The 17,046-nt window shown below is 42.6% G+C and overlaps 1 protein-coding gene across 1 annotated transcript in view; it reads right to left on the minus strand.

Annotated features, from left to right (window-relative positions):
- NEK11 (NIMA related kinase 11) overlaps positions 1–17,046 on the minus strand; it is a 286,909-nt gene that overhangs the window by 218,800 nt on the left and 51,063 nt on the right. The window contains exon 3 of the mRNA XM_018051495.1: positions 189–354. Coding sequence (XP_017906984.1) covers positions 189–354 — 166 coding nt within the window. The remainder of the gene's footprint in view (positions 1–188; positions 355–17,046) is intronic.

Genomic DNA, 17,046 nt, shown 5'->3' on the forward strand with positions numbered 1-17,046 from the left:
TGGTCAGAAAACAGTTTGCCAGTTATATAGAGATGATCACTCTTAGCAGCAAGACACAATATTCCAGGTAATATTTATATACACTTTGTGGCTGGCTCATTCAACTTTCTGAGGTATCTCTTTACAGACACCTTTTTACTATGAAACAGATTTTTATTAAGACCTCAAAACCAGAAGCAGAGTCTCACCTCACAGTACTCTGTGATAATGCAGAACTTATCCTGCTCCACAAAGTTTGCATGGAACTTGACAATAGCTGGGTGATTCAGCCTGGAAAGGAGCTGGGCCTCCAAAGTGGCCTGCACAGTCTCATTTGGATTGAGTTCTCCAATACAGATTTCCTTCAGTACCTTTCTGCAGCAAAAAAAAAAAAAAAAAAAAAAAAAAAAAAATTAAATACATTTAGAACTAAAATAAAGAAAGCTGAGTGCCAAAGAATTGATGCTTTTGAACCGTTGTGTTGGAGAAGACTCTTGAGAGTCCCTTGAACTGCAAGGAGATCCAACCAGTCCATCCTAAAGATCAGCCCTGGGTGTTCATTGGAAGGACTGATGTTGAAGCTGAAACCAATCCTTTGGCCACCTGATGGGAAGAGCTTACTCATCTGAAAAGACCCTGATGATGGGAAAGACTGAGGACAGGAGGAGAAGGGGATGACAGAGGACTCGATGGAGATGGGTTTGGGAGAACTCTGGGAGTTGGCGATGGACAGGGAGGCCTGGCGTGCTGCGGTTCATGGGGTTGCAAAGAGTCAGACATGACTGAGCGACTAAACTGAACTGAGAACTAAAATACACATTGAATAGATATGAACAGTGGTACAGTGCCGGGAGCCAGCATGAGGAATCCCGCCCGTGGCAAAGGTCATGAGGAAGGAAGCCTGACAAAACACAAGGGCGTGATCAGGCTTCAGGGGTTCCCCCTGGAATTTCCTGAGCACCCACCCCCAAAAACCAGAGTCTGCCTGCTTTACTGTGTTATACTTTGCACCTACTCTTCTGACATAAACAGGGGGCTGTCCCCCCACCACCTTTTTCTGGAAAAAGTTAATTTAGAGCTTTTAGATAATAAATCTCCTGGGCATAATAAGAGTGTTTCAATCCAAAAACCCCTCTGATGGCTTTCTAGCCTGCCTGCCGGACTTTTACAGCTGTGCATGTGATTGTTTGTGGCCTCCCAACTGCGAGAGGCACAGGAGGCTTAAAACATCCTAGGAATGTAGGGGCTTCCAAGGAGTCAAAATCATTAGAATAGGACTGATTAAAGGTTTCATTTGTTGAGCCAATACTTGCTGCCAAATTTTCATATCTTTTATTTGTAGATATAGTTGGAATATAGAAAAAACAGGTAGTAGATCTGGTATTAGCACCATTAGATCTTTGAGTTAAGTACTTTCTTTGTTATAACCCACTGCACCTTTGTTCTACAGGAATGTAACTTTATTTAGTACTTTGAGGGTGATGCAGAATAAAGAAAAAACACTTCTAGGGAAAAAGAGTTTTTCTGGTTGATAGACATTTATCTAGGAAGAGAGCCATAAAAACGTTAACAGGCCTCTTGGCCAGAAGATAATGTAAACCACCTGAGACCTTTTGTATACGGGAAGGTATGCAAAAAGAAAGCCTGGTCTCAATGAGGGTCAGGACTGCTGCCCCTGCATAACTCTGCATATTCCATTATTTCTTTATGCACAACTTGGGGTATATAAGCTGATTTTGAAAATAAAGTTGTGAGTCTTGCACCGATGCTGGGCTCCCCCTTGTTGTTCTTTTCCCCCCTTTTCCAGCTGAATTCCCATCTGGAGCACAGAGGCTCGCCAAGTCTACTTACTTGCCCTGGCTTCTAAGATTCATGTGAGAGGGAGCCCAAGGTGGGGCACCCTCCACTATTCAAGTGGGCACCGGTGGCCTGATGCAGATGGTGCAAACCTCTTGTCTCGAGGTTTTATTAGTTTTCCACGTAAACCAAGTTATTCAGCCTCTTTTCTCCAGTAATTTTCCTACTACATTATTCTTTTCTAATCTCTTTATATTTCTAACTTAATAGTCCTTTCCCAGACTCTGACTCTGTCCCCACTTCGAATTCCCTGGATCCACCAGGGCTGGACCCTGGCAGTACAGGACCATCTAATTAATGCCCAGCCCATAACCTACTCAGAGGTCTGCTCCGGCCTGTGACTCCTGGGGACCTGGCCTGCCTCTGTCCTGGTGGGGCCCTCTGCACCTGCCTCCCTCCCCTCTGCTCAAACCAGCAGAGACAGAACTAACCTTGAGTGGGCATGGCCGAGGTGGCTCTCCCTCAGCTGCTAGGTGTCTCCATTTCTCTTTGCCTCTCAGGACATCTCTGTTTCTGTCTTTCTCTGTCTCATTGTATATTACCTGCATCTCCTTATCTGCTTTCCTGTTTCTGTCTGCTTTTCTATTTCTCTCGCTATTCCTATCTTGGTGTTTCTCTTTCTCTCTCACAAACTGTATATTAATTCATATATGTGTGTGTGTGTGTGTGTGAATATAATTATAAAATCTGTTACTGTGTTTCTGCATCTGATTCTCTTTTTGACTCTCTCCTTTCCTTTCTGACTCTGCGTATAAATACACATGCTTCTCTTTGTCTCTCAGCACTAATATTTTCCAAATCAACTCAAAATCAGCAGAATTAATATCTATTTATTTTCTTTTTAAAACTATCCTTAGCATATCATACTTTATTTAGGAGTATTTAGGAGCTATCAGTATTGAGGAGAAGGAAAAAAAATATAAAAACATTGACAGACGCATTCAAGCATGTATAAGTGGAACAAGAGCTCATCATCTCCCCAATTTATTAATTTAAAATTTGTGATAACTAATGAGGAGTGGACCAAAACATTATCTCTTCCCATCTCCTGAAAGAAAGACTGATGAACAAACCAATTACAGTGCCACGTGTAAACAGATTGCCAGGGAGAAGCACTTTAGCGCACCAATTATGTGTGCAGACAGATTCCACTGATTAGAAGTGAGCCTTAGCTGTTCATTAAGATAAGTTCTGTAGGACCTGTACTAGAATACATTTTGTAGTAATGTTATTTAAGAGTTTCTACCTATGCATATTACTGAAAATATATTTATAGTAGAAACTCTTAATTAAAGGCCCTATAACCTAATCCTAGATTAACCAGAGCTCTGCCGTCCTTTCTAACAGATGCCCAGGGATGCCTTTGTTTGTACTAGGGATGCTGCAGCCAGCAGGCACTCTCTGGACCACCTTCCAGTTGAGATATGTGTTTACCCAAGTCACAGCATCTATTCCCAAACTTGTTTGTGCCACTTGTACCCAGTATTATAAATCTGTAACTTAAATGTGACAGACTGATGAAGGGTGAGTGAGTGTTGTTTCTGCTAGAAAAACTAGGTCAAATGTTTACCACAATGGTTAATAATGACAAGTTGCAAAAAAAATTGCTGTTAAGTAACTGTTAAGACAGTTTCAATACATTCATTTAAAAATGTAAAAAGATCTAGCATTCTGAACTGAGATTGCTAAATTTTCACTTCATTTTAAAGAAGGTAAACTTAGAAAACTTAATCAAGTGTATGCAAAAAAGATGATGAGACATCTCATGAGAAGATGTTAGACATTGCTGCACATCAAAAAGTGAGAGAAAATGTACAATAATATTTTCCTTAAATTGGGTATAAATGTTTTAGTTATATGGCATTTCATCATTTTAAAGTTGTTCCCTTATATAACCAAGGACCACCTCCAGTCACATCAGACAGGGGCTATCACATGGGTTTTGTTAGGTCTTGAACACCCTACCAGACCCCTACTTGATAATGGAGTGGATTCTAGAGAAATTCTTGCTTGGTATCATGTTCTATAGAGAGACTGTTCTAGCAAGAATTTGGCTTAAAATGACCTCATGTTATTAAGAGTGGCATCTCAAACTGTTGGTATAATAAAGGGGCTTGAAATGACGGATGTGTGAAGCTGCAGCCAAATGACATCTTCATGGTGTTTTTCCAGTACTCACCATGTCCCAGCCAACTTGCAGTTGTAAAAGTCACACTGGTTAACATGCATGGCGATACAAAGCCACACACAAACCTGCAATATTCTGTTACTGGGAAGGAACAAATGCTATCAAAAGCTTTAGGATACTTACTTTTTCCTTGCAAACATCAACTACTGTGCAACAGAGCATGGGATTTTACATACAGTTATCTCAGCCCCATCTGGCAGCCTGATGATGGAGCATCAAATCTCATTTGTCCACAGGTTTGCAGATAAAGGAAGGGCTATCAAGGCAGGTAACATCTAATACAATCATCTTTAGCAGAAGCAAAGATACATGACCTTTCTTACCTAAAACTGATGGAGGAAACTCATTGCATGTCACACAGTGTGAGAGTCATATCAGCTGAGAGCAAAGAAACTTACCAAGTCAAGAAGCTTCCCTTGCTCAGTGACACAGTCTGTCAACCACTGCTAAGTAACATGACAGATATTTATTTTATCAGAACTTCAGCTATTTGGGAGAAACTTTTTAGCAGCTGCAAAGACAGGCACCCCCTCAGACTCACTAATTTTGCAAAGTTTCTGTTCTCTTTCCTGAGTGGCAATGTTTCTTTCTAGAATCACTAGTGAACTGACAAACTTTGGAGAGTGACTGGAAATCTGGATAACTATAGCTAATTTCACTCCCGTCAAATTGGCCCAGCTTCCATATAAATGGGGTAGGTGATATCTTTGAGATGTTCAGGGTTGTTTTCCCTCAAATTTCTCTGTAGCCTTTCACATATTTCCCATTGAACAAGCAGCATAGGCTGTGTCAGGAAAAAAGGTGACACCACAAACTGCAGAGAACATGAGTCAAATTCCCAGCTTTTGATTCTCCAAGGAGAGACCAAGGCCAAAGAGAAAAGATCTGAAGGAGCCCCTGACCAATGGGATGAGGGTCCTCCCTGCCTGAAGTGAGAAAGAGACCCTCATAACCAGATGGATCAGGGGCAAGAACATTAGGTACACTGAGCCCTTGAAACTAGTTCATGCTCCCCAGACTAGGTCCAGAAGAGGCGGGGGGCACAGAACTCCCAGACAGGGAGGGGAGCCCCAGAGCAGAAGTCATGGCTGTCTTTCCAAAGCAGGAACTGCACACTTCCTTGTGCCCAGCAAGGAATAGAAGTGCAGGAAAGATCTTCAAGGGGCAAGTAAGTCAAACAGCCTAAGAACCCTGGAACCTCAGTGAGGAGTGCAAAAGCACCTGCTGTGTGTCTGTGGTATGGTGAGCTCTGAGAATTCGTGACCCCTGCCCTTGGGTCTTTTGGAGAAGCCAATAGATCAGTGTGCACAAATGTGTGTCTATGTTTGTTTTCTAAAACTTCAAACTGAGATGGGTGCTATAAAGTTAAGGTGAGTGATGCTTGAGGCCCTCCTGATTTAAACTGCCATGACTCAGCAGCTACTGCACCTACTGAGGGCAAAGTCACAGGAAATAGATTTTAACCTCAGCTTAAATAAGAGAGTAACTTTTTGCTTTTTGAAAAAATTTAAATATTCACCTATTTAACAGATTATTCAATCTGCTCAGGACTTCCAAGAGTTTTCATCCATCTAGTAAGGCAGCAATTATTTTATCTAATCCTTTATTTAATTGTCAGCTTTTATTTTTCTAGTTTATAAGAAAATATAGCTTTATTATAGAAAAATCTGAAAACAAAACATAGGCCACAATCTACCACAGAGATAATCAACATTAACAATTTTGTATATTTCCTTCTCATCTTTTTGCTACATATTTTTTTAACACTAGAGGCCTAACAATTTAGACAACTTGCCTGCTATTGTCATGAGACGTTACTGTAGCAGACATCTGTCATGTTAGCTGCACAGCATCTTTAGACAGCCTCCCTACATTATAGTAGATCCCTGGGCTCTGGGTCCTGCCTTCCCTAGATAAAAGCAAACAGACAGCAAACAATTCCTCCATCTCCCGCCTGCCTTGAGTTGGGATGCCAATGTGGGACATAGGTTCTGCCAGTCAACTGGACCAACCTGGGACCCTGCCTTGGGGGTGAGCTTGTGGAGGGACAGGGTGGGCACAGGACCCACACACACACACCACCCTAAGAAATGGCGTGGGCTTGGGGGCAGTGGTAGTGGGCCACTTCCATGGCATGGTTCCAGCTGACGTCCCTGGAAATTTGGCTTTCACTGACTCCCCAACCCCCTCAGCTGTAAGAGCCATCTGTGTTCAGCACACATCCCCCTCTGCATCCACTGTGTAGCGGGTGACTGCTCATATCAGCATCTGGAGTCCTGACCCACGTGATTATGCGTCACAGAAGCACCATGAGGTAGTCCCATAAAGCTCTTACTTTGAGATAATTAAAACTGAACCTCCAAAACTCTGACCCATTTAGGTTAATTTTTGTTCCCTTTATTTGTGTCTTAAAATTTAGGATCTTCTGAGGGATTTAGGGCCATTTATGGGTAGAAGGATCATAAGAGTGGATAAACATCCTTTTAAAAGTTATTTAATCCCCTTTAAAATCTAAAGGGACATGAAAAATGGTAGAGTGATATTTATTAAAAAAAAAAACACGGCACATTAATAAAAAATGGAAAAACCAGGAACTAAACATACCTAACGAAGTAGCTGAAAAAAATTGTAGGTGTTAGTGAAGACTATACTACAGGTAGAATTTTATTTCATTGCAGTTGTTTTTCCTTTCAGCAATTCAGAAACATTTTTAATGTCTATGGTCAGAGAAAAGGATAAAATTATTTTACAGATCATCATCATATGCTATAATCTATGAGCTGCCTTTGTTTTTAACAATTAAATTTTTGACTCCAGTTTGTTTCAGGGCAAAAACTCTGATTCATCTGGTCTTTTCCTCCCCACCCCTGATCACAGGCATGTTGCAGGTTTTGGACACAGAAGGGGCTCAAATGACATCACCATAGAGTGCAGGGACAAGTGCCCACAGCAGACACCAGCAACTAGGGAGCAAAGTTCTTCTGCTGAGCTTGACTTCAGGGTCCACACAAGGCACCAGCCAGCCACTGCCAAATACCTTCACATCAAAAGTTCCATGTTTCTTTCATTTCATCATCTATTGACTGCTATCAATATGCCAAACATAATGCCATATCCTGGGGACACAAAGATGAAAAGGATAAAACAAAGATACAAAGATGGAAAGGACAAAACTCCTGCCCTCCAAGAAACCTCATAATCATGAGGAAGGCCAACAAATGTAAAAATAGTTGAACAACTTCATCACAGATGCAATAACAGAGCCGGGGATTGGGGTGAGGACCTCTAACCTTCCTTTGAGAAAAGAAAAAAGACAAAATCTATAGACTGGAGCCCCAGGACATTCACTTTTGCACACAGAAACTACTTTGTAGTTAGCTGAATTGCCTTCTCCCCAAGTGAATTCCAAGTAGCATAAGACGTGAATTTACCATTCTTTACCATTTGCCCTAGACAAACCTTGCCTGGAAAATCCCATGGACAGACGAGCCTGGTGGGCTGCAGTCCATGGGGTTGTAAAGAGTCGGGCACGACTGAGCGACTAACACACACTATTTGCCCTCTACAAACCAACAGTCTGCAGAGGGAGCTCTATGTTTGCATTACCTGAATAGGCTATGAGAGTTAATAAGCATGTGATTTTTCAAAAAAAGAAAACTACCTGAGAATTTCAGCATCTATATATCATTCTCTAGAGTAATGCATATACAGACACACAACCACAGTATATGTTATGGAATGTGGAATAAAAATGTTATAGGAAGGGGTGTTTCTTAAAAGATCTAAAAAACTGGTAGGTTCATAAACTGCTCCTTCCTCCCTTCCCCCTGCCATTTATCTATCCAAATTTTTATCCCCCCAAAAGCATTTGAGCTTTATATAGCTAGATTTTAAAAGATAATATGGGTATTGAGCCACACAAGCTCTGTTCTAGAGAACTCTCTTTAGTTTGGTGTCCCCAGGAAGCAAACATTGAGACAGAATATGAAGCAGGTAATCAATCCAGGCAAGGGGGTAGCAAAGTGAAGTAAAGGGAAGGGAGCCATTCAAAGGCCTGTTATCAAGCCAGTTATCACAGTGGATGACTGGGGCTTAACTCTGTGGAAGACCCTGGGGGCAGGCATAGAACACACCTCTGGGCTCCTCTGTCCAAGGGCAGGGACCAGCTCCCTTCATCTACTGGCTCAGGCTGCTCCTGCAAGTATCAATTCCCCTGCTGGAGCACAGAGGTCCTGACAGCCAGGGATATCTCAGGCAGAGCTGCCCAAGAAGCAGCTGGGTCCATGTACAGGAAATGCTAATCAGTCAGGGGACAGGTGGGGCCCCAACAACGTCTTCCACAAGGATGAATAAAGGAAATTTCCTCCACTTTAAATGCTGCTCTATTTTATCTATACGCTTGAAGAGAGCTAGGATATAGCAATTCTGAGGGTTTCCCAGGTGGCAGTAGTGTTAAAGAACATGCCTGCCAATGCAGGAGGCATAAGAGACTGGGCTCGATCCCTGGGTCAGGAAGGTCCCCTGGAGGAGGGCATGGCAACCCACTCCAGTATTCTTTCCTGGAGAATCCCAGACAGATGAGCCTGAAGGGCTACAGTCCATGGGGTCGCAAAGAGTCAGACATGACTGAAGTGACTTAGCATGCATGCATGATTCTGATACAGTGTTGGTAACACTGAATAAAGTGAAAGAAAGTGAAAGTCACTCAGTCAAGCCCATGGAATTCTATACAGTCCATGGAATTCTCTGGTCCAGAATACTGGAGTGGGTAGCCTTTCCCTTCTCCAGGGGATCTTTCCAACCCAGGGATCAAACCCAGGTCTCCCACATTGCCCACAGATTCTTTACCAGTTGAGCCACAAGGGAAGCCCAAGAATACTGGAGTGGGTAGCCTATCCCTTCTCCAGTGGATCTTCCTGACCCAGGAACTGAACCGGGGATTCTTTACCAACTGAGCTACCAAGGAATTCCTTATACTGAATAATGAAAGCGCAAATCAACTAAAACCTATAGGTAAATTCCATCTCCTATGCTTTTCCAATAGTCATGTATGGATGTCAGAGTTGGACCATAAAGAAGGCTGAGCACTGAAGAATTGATGTTATTGAATTGTAGTGCCGGAGAAGACTCTTAAGAGTCCTTTGGATTGCAGAGAGATCAAACCAGTCAATCCTAAAGGAGATCAACCCTAAATATTAACTGGAGGAACTGAAGCTGAAGCTCCAATATTTTGGCCACCTGATGCAAAGAGCCAATTCATTAGAAAAGACCCTGGAGCTGGGAAAGATTGAGGGCAGGAGGAGAAGGGGATGACAGAGGATGAAATGGTTTGGATAGCATCACCAACTCAATGAACATGAGTTTGAACAAACTGGGAGATAGTCCTGGACAGGGAAGCCTGGCACGTTGCAATCCATGGGGTGGCAAAGAGTCAGACATGACTTAGCAACTAAACAACAACAATGCTTTTCAAGACTTAGTTTACAAACACATTAGCAGCATATAGGCGTATTACATACAGATAATAAAAACATAATGAATAGTAATAATACAGATAAAAATGAAGAACAAATAAGAGCAGAAGTGTTTCAGATATTTTTGTTTGGCAAATATGCTATTCCTGGCTCCTGTTTAGATTATATTTTCATTTGTGGTGACAAGTTCCATGCAGCGTTTCAATGCTGGTATCCTAGCAAATTATACAAGTTGCCTTTTATTTTTAAGGAACAAAAAAGAGTAAACAGAAACTTTAGAAGTAGGAGTTTTGAAGATAAATATTGCCCAAATAAAAAGTATCTAATAATCATGTGAATTCAATGACTTTTCCTATCTATGCAAGTTTAAAAAACAGAAATGGCTTGAACACACATCTCAAGACTGGAATGGCACTGGTGCTCAGTGGAGATTGTCCACAGGGAACCTCTGGTGTCAATGTAAGAATAGAGTTGGATTTTGGACAGACCCCAACCAGCCTTTTCCCAGGGGGCTTCTTCGAAGTCACATGGGGAAGAGAGAAAGCTTTGCTCTGCTGTGCAAAGCCCCCCCTCCAACGGCTTGACAGAGTCTATGGCTGAGCCCAGGAATCCGTGAGTGAGCGTGAATTGATGGGGGTTGAGAGGCTGTGTATCTGTGCCTTCATGGCCAGGTAGCTCGCCTCCCTGTGTGTAAGTCTCAGTCTCCACCAAAGCTGCTAGGACTATCTCCTGAGAGTTTACTGAGAACAAATAGCCCTTCCCCCTCTCCTTTCAGCTAAAAAATGAGTGGGTTCCCATCATGATGAGCAGCATCCTGGAGCTCCTTTCCACAGCCTGGCAAAGTTATCTTTACCACCAGGGATGTAATAGAGCCAATTCTAATTCTCTTCAGAACCAGTGAGGACTCTTCCACCCTCTCCTTCTCCCACACACCTCCCAACAATGGTCAGACAGTTCTGTCTTTCTTATTCACTTATTCTTATTTCTGCTCACACAGTTGAGCTAAGTCATTAAACATTGTGGCTTAATTAAGAGACACCAGTGGCTCTCTCCCAGTCCCTGGGTGATTTGTAACTGATCTAAGCCTACCATGTAATCCATTGCCTGTGATCAGTCTAGACATGTGGTGTAATTCTGACCTGGGAGATATGGGGAGAAGTCTCATGATGGTTTCCTGGGACAGATGCTCCTCACTGATGATTTAAAAAAAAGAGAGAGAGAGAGAGAAGCATGGGAGGAAAGTCTCATTTCTTCCTTCTCTGCACTGCTATCATTTGCTTGTGAGTCCGTCAGCCTTGGCAGCAGGCTGGCATCCTGGAGCAACTGCCCTGAGATAGCAGCCTGGGTGATGGGAAGGCACCAACACCCTGCTGACTTTATCACCAGTACCTACTCTCCCTCTGGACTTCCTGCTAGGCAGATATATCTTTCTTATTTTTAAGCCATCCTGGTGGCCAAAGATAGCCTCATACCAACACTTTGCTACAAGAAGAAAGAGGATACTTTTTTAAAAGAGATTAGAAGCAGAAGTGGAGAGTGTGGTGAACATTCCACTCATCTATACAGACTTCAAGCTGTGAAAACCCAAAGGATGGAGGTTAGGTTTAGCTGTGTTGTACATAAAGATTAGAACAGAGAGAAGCCCTTTGAAAACAGGGGCTATGTGTTCTTTCCTTAGAAAGTGCTAAGTCTCCTATCTTAAACTAGAAAAGATAATTTGGCTCTTTTTTTAGACATTGGTACGAAACTTCAAAACAAACAAAAAAAATCATGACAAAGTAAACTACAATGAACTATACAAAAATGGATCTATTGTGAGAAAAAAGTATTTGAATAAAGGACTAGAAATTATCTGTTGCTAGTGAATCTGGAAACTAAGATAACATGGGATTTCTTTAAATAATTTGAAAACAATTTTATTCACTGATTCAAAATTCTCATATGCCAAAATCTTAGCAGTTACCAAAATGTATCAGGATTCAGAAAAATTAAAATTTCACAACTGTTTCTTTCCTTCCCTTGGGTAGAGACATTGGAGTTGTGTTAGCAGATAGGAAGTTTCTAAAATAAAGGACAATGAGGAAAAGAGTGAAGTAAAGGGCATGGATAGTCCAGCAATCAAAAAATAGAAATGAGACAAAATATACAAATAAAAAAAAATGAGATGAAAATACCAAGGGAAAAAAAATAATTTCTAAAATATTTGGTCTCTTTCCACTCCTGCTCCCCATCCACAAATTAAGAAAACATATTTTAATAAATAAAAATATATACACATTTTTCTATAATTCTCTGGAGATAGAAAAAGTTGCTAATGTAAGGAATTATTTTGTTTTTCATAGGCTGAAGCCTCAAACTTAAGAAATTATGGATGATATCATTAGGTGTTAGAGGCACAAGGCTGATCATTATAATTTTTAGAAAGTAGGACAAAGTTTCAAGAAGTGCAGGTGATTTTTATTCATGTGGCAGCATTATGAGAAGCATCCATGCAAGAGAAATCTCTCTTGACCCCTCAGGGCTAGGTCCTAGGACAACCTCTAGTCACATATGAGCTCCCACATGGGCCTGCAAGTACCCAAAGTCAGCTCAGAGTCCATTCAGTGGGATTCCCAGCACCTGGCAGACCTGATATTTCTGAATGGAACCAAGCTTATGCACTTCCCATGCTTCAAAATTCAGCTCATTCATTGCCTCCACCATAGTGACTATCACTCTGACAACTATGTTAAATATTTATTTCTTGGTCTCCAACTCCATACTGAGAACATTAACATTTTGCTCCTTTCTATACCCTCGGTGTCTAGCACAAGTCTTAGCACATAGTGGATATCCCATTGACTCCTAAATGATCCAAATTAAGCACTGTTGATATGATCTAACACTAAGCACTGTTGCATAGATGGTGGGAGACACAATTCCTATTTATGACTTTTTCCCCTTATGGAAGCATAAAAACTTGCATGTTGGGCATCCATCAGAAAATGAAAGTTTCTAAAAATGTGCTTCCTAACATCACTGCTTGAATGGCCCTCATCTGGTAATGACTTACACATGGGAGCTGATAGTAACATTTGCACAGAGAAAAATAGCAAAGAGATATTTCAACCTGAAAATGGTTCTGCTCAGATGTTTCATAACATCCGAGAGATAACATCCACTGAGAGCCGGCGCAATAAGCGAGGCCGAGTGGAGCTACCCCACGTCCAAGGTCAGGGGCAGTGGCCTAGAGTGCCAGGCTGCGACAGCGCAGGAACAGCCGAGAGGAGCTACCCTGTGTCCGAGGTCAGGGGCTGCAGCTGAGAGGAGCTACCCCGTGTCCGAGGTCAGTGGCGGCCGGGAGGAGACAACCCGCGACCAAGGTCAGGGGCGGCAGCCGGGAGGAGCTATCCTGCATCCAAGGTCAGGGGCGGCTGGGAGGAGACACCCCGCGTCCGAGGTCAGGGGCAGCCGGGAGAAGCCACCTCTCACCGGAGGCCAGGGGCGGTGACCTGAGGAGCCACCCTGAGCCCGAGGCAAAGGGCAGCAGCTGGCAGGAGACACCTCGAGCCCGAGGCCAGGGGTGGCAGCTGGGAGGAGCCACCCACGCCCGAGGACAGGGCCAGCAGCCCGGAGGAGCATCCCGAGGAGCAGCGGGGCCTAGAGGAGCTATCCCACCTTGAAGGTCAGGAACGGCGGCAGTAAGAAGATACCCCTCGTCCAGGGTAAGGAGCAGCCGCTGTGCTTTGCTGGAGAAGCTGTGAGGAGATACCCCACGCCCAAGGTAAGAGAAAACCAAGTAAGATGGTAGGTGTTGCTAGAGGGCATCAGAGGACGGACACACTGAAACCATACTCACAGAAAACTAATCAATCTAATCACACTAGGACCATAGCCTTGTCTAACTCAATGAAACCAAGCCATGCCTGCGGGGCAACCCAGGACAGGCAGGTCATGGTGGAGAGGTCTGACAGAGCATGGTCCACTGGAGAAGGGAATGGCAAGCCACTTCAGTATTCTTGCCTTGAGAACCCCATGAACATTATGAAAAGGCAAAATGATAGGATACTGAAAGACGAACTCCCCAGGTCATTAGGTGCCCAATATGCTACTGGAGATCAGTGGAGAAATAACTCCAGAAAGAATGAAGGGATGTAGCCAAAGCAAAATCAATACCCAGCTGTGGATGTGACTGGTGATAGAAGCAAGATCCAATGCTTTAAAGAGCAACATTGCATAGGAACCTGAAATGTCAGGTCCATGAATCAAGGCAAATTGGAAGTGGTCAAACAAGAGATGGCAAGGGTGAACGTCAACATTCTAGGAATCAGAGAACTAAAATGGACTGGAATGGGTGAATTTAACTCAGATGACCATTATATCTACTACTGCGGGCAGGAATCCCTCAGAAGAAATGGAGTAGCCATCATGGTCAACAAAAGAGTCTGAAATGCAGTACTTGGATGCAATCTCAAAAATGACAGAATGATCTCTGTTCATCTCGAAGGCAAACCATTCAATATCACAGTTATCCAAGTCTATGCCCCAACCAGTAATGCTGAAGAAGCTGAAGTTGAACGGTTTTATGAAGACCTACAAGACCTTTTGGAATTAACACCTCAAAAAAATGTCCTTTTCATTATAGGGGACTGAAATGCAAAAGTAGGAAGTCAAGAAACACCTGGAGTAACAGGCAAATTTGGCCTTGGAATGAGGAATGAAGCAGGAAAAAGACTAATAGAGATTTGCCAAGAAAATGCACCGGTCATAGCAAATACCCTCTTCCAACAACACAAGAGAAGACTCTACACATGGACATCACCAGATGGTCAACACTGAAATCAGACTGATTATATTCTTTGTAGCCAAAGTTGGAGAAGCTCTATACAGTCAACAAAAACAAGACCAGGGGCTGACTGTGGCTCAGATCATGAACTCCTTATTACCAAATTCAGACTGAAATTGAAGAAAGTAGGGAAAACCGCTAGACCATTCAGGTATGACCTAAATCAAATCCCTTATGATTATACAGTGGAAGTGAGAAATAGATTTAAGGGCCTAGATCTGATAGATAGAGTGCCTGATGAACTATGGAATGAGGTTTGTGATATTGTACAGGAGATAGGGATCAAGACTATCCCCATGGAAAAGAAAAGCAAAAAAGCAAAATGGCTGTCTGGGGAGGCCTTATAAATAGTTGTGAAAAGAAGAGAGGCGAAAAGCAAAGGAGAAAAGGAAAGATATACCCATCTGAATGCAGAGTTCCAAAGGATAGCAAGAAGAGATAAGAAAGCCTTCTTCAGTGATCAATGCAAAGAAATAGAGGAAAACAACAGAATGGGAAAGACTAGAGATCTCTTCAAGAAAATTAGAGATACCAAGGGAACATTTCATGCAAAGATGGGCTCGATAAAAGACAGAAATGGTATGGACCTAACAGAGGCAGAAGATATTAAGAAGAGGTGGCAAGAATACATGGAAGAACTGTACAAAAAAGATCTTCACGACCCAGATAATCATGACGATGTGATCACTAATCTAGAGCCAGACATCTTGCAAAGTGAAGTCAAGTGGGTCTTAGAAAGCATCACTACGAACAAAGCTAGTGGAGGTGGTGGAATTCCAGTTGACTGTTTCAAATTCTGAAAGATGATGCTGTGAAAGTGCTGCCCTAGTTATGCCAGCACATTTGGAAAACTCAGCAGTGGCCACAGGACTGGAAAAGGTCAGTTTTCATTCCAATCCCAAAGAAAAGCAATGCCAAAGAATGCTCAAACTATCGCACAATTGCACTCATCTCACATGCTAGTAAAGTAATGCTCAAAATTCTCCAAGCCTGGCTTCAGCAGTACGTGAACCATGAACTCCCTGATGTTCAAGCTGGTTTTAGAAAAGGCAGAGGAACCAGATATCAAATTGCCAACATCTGCTGGATCATGGAAAAAGCAAGAGAGTTCCAGAAAAACATCTACTTCTGCTTTATTGACTATGCCAAAGCCTTTGACTGTGTGGATCACAATAAACTGTGAAAGATTCTGAAAGAGATGGGAATACCAGACCACCTAACGTGCCTCTTGAGAAATCTGTATGCAGGTTAGGAAGCAACATTTAGAACTGGACATGGAACAACAGACTGGTTCCAAATAGAAAAAGGAGTAGGTCCAGGCTGTATCTTGTCACCCCGCTTATTTAACTTCTATGCAGAGTACATCATGAGAAACGCTGGACTGGAAGAAATACAAGCTGGAATCATGATTGCTGGGAGAAACATCAATAACCTCAGATATGCAGATGACACCACCCCTATGGCAGAAAGTGAAGAAGAATTAAAAAGCCTCTTGATGAAAGTGAAAGAGGAGAGCAAAAAAGTTGGCTTAAAGCTCAACATTCAGAAAACGAAGATCATGGCATCCGGTCCCATCACTTCATGGGAAATAGATGGGGAAACAGTGCAAACAGTGTCAGACTTTATTTTTTGGGGCTCCCAAATCACTGCAGATGGTGACTGCAGCCATGAAATTAAAAGATGCTTACTCCTTGGAAGAAAAGTTATGACCAACCTAGATAGTATATTCAAAAGCAGAGACATTACTTTACCGACTAAGGTTCGTCTAGTCAAGGCTATGGTTTTTCCTGTGATCATGTATGGATGTGAGAGTTGGACTGTGAAGAAGGCTGAGCGCCAAAGAATTGATGCTTTTGAGCTGCAGTGTTGGAGAAGACTCTTGAGAGTCCCTTGGACCGTAAGGAGATCTAACCAGTCCATTCTGAAGGAGACCAGCCCTGGGATTTCTTTGGAAGGAATGATGCTAAAGCTGAAACTCCAGTACTTTGGCCACCTCATGCGAAGAGGTGACTCTTTGGAAAAGACTGATGCTAGGAGGGATTGGGGGCAGGAGGAGAAGGGGACGACCGAGGATGAGATGGCTGGATGGCATCCCGGACTCGATGGACGTGAGTCTGAGTGAACTCCAGGAGATGGTGATGAACAGGGAGGCCTGGTGTGCTGCCATTCATGGGGTCGCAAAGAGTCGGACACGACTGAGCAACTGAACGGAACTGAACTGGATGACTTGGCCCAGGAGAAGCACAAAACTGCCCAGTTTCTAATCCTATTCCCTCACTCAACCTCTTTCCCAATCATGGAATTAATTTTATATATTTATAGAACATTAAAGCTAGTAAAACCCTCAAGTAGATCCATCAGAGAAGCTCAACCTATTAAAGTTCTGAGGATTGAATGCTTTGTTTTGACTTTCAGTTTTTTAAAAAAAATTTATTGGAGTATAGTTGATTTACAACACTGTGTTACTTACTGTTGTACAGTAAAGTGATTTAGTTATACACATACATATATCCACTCTTTTCCCTCTTTTTAAGATTCTTTTCCCATATAGGTCATTACAGAGTATTGAGTAGAGTTCCCTATGCTATACAGCAGGTCATTATTGGTTATCTGTTTTATATATAGTAGTGTGTATTTGTCAGTCCCAATTTCCCAGTTTATCCTTCCTTGCAGCCTTACACCCTGGTAACCATAAGTTTGTTTTCTACCTCTGTAACTCTATT

Source organism: Capra hircus, chromosome 1 (assembly GCF_001704415.2).
Source record: "Capra hircus breed San Clemente chromosome 1, ASM170441v1, whole genome shotgun sequence".
Classification (NCBI taxonomy): domain Eukaryota; kingdom Metazoa; phylum Chordata; class Mammalia; order Artiodactyla; family Bovidae; genus Capra; species Capra hircus.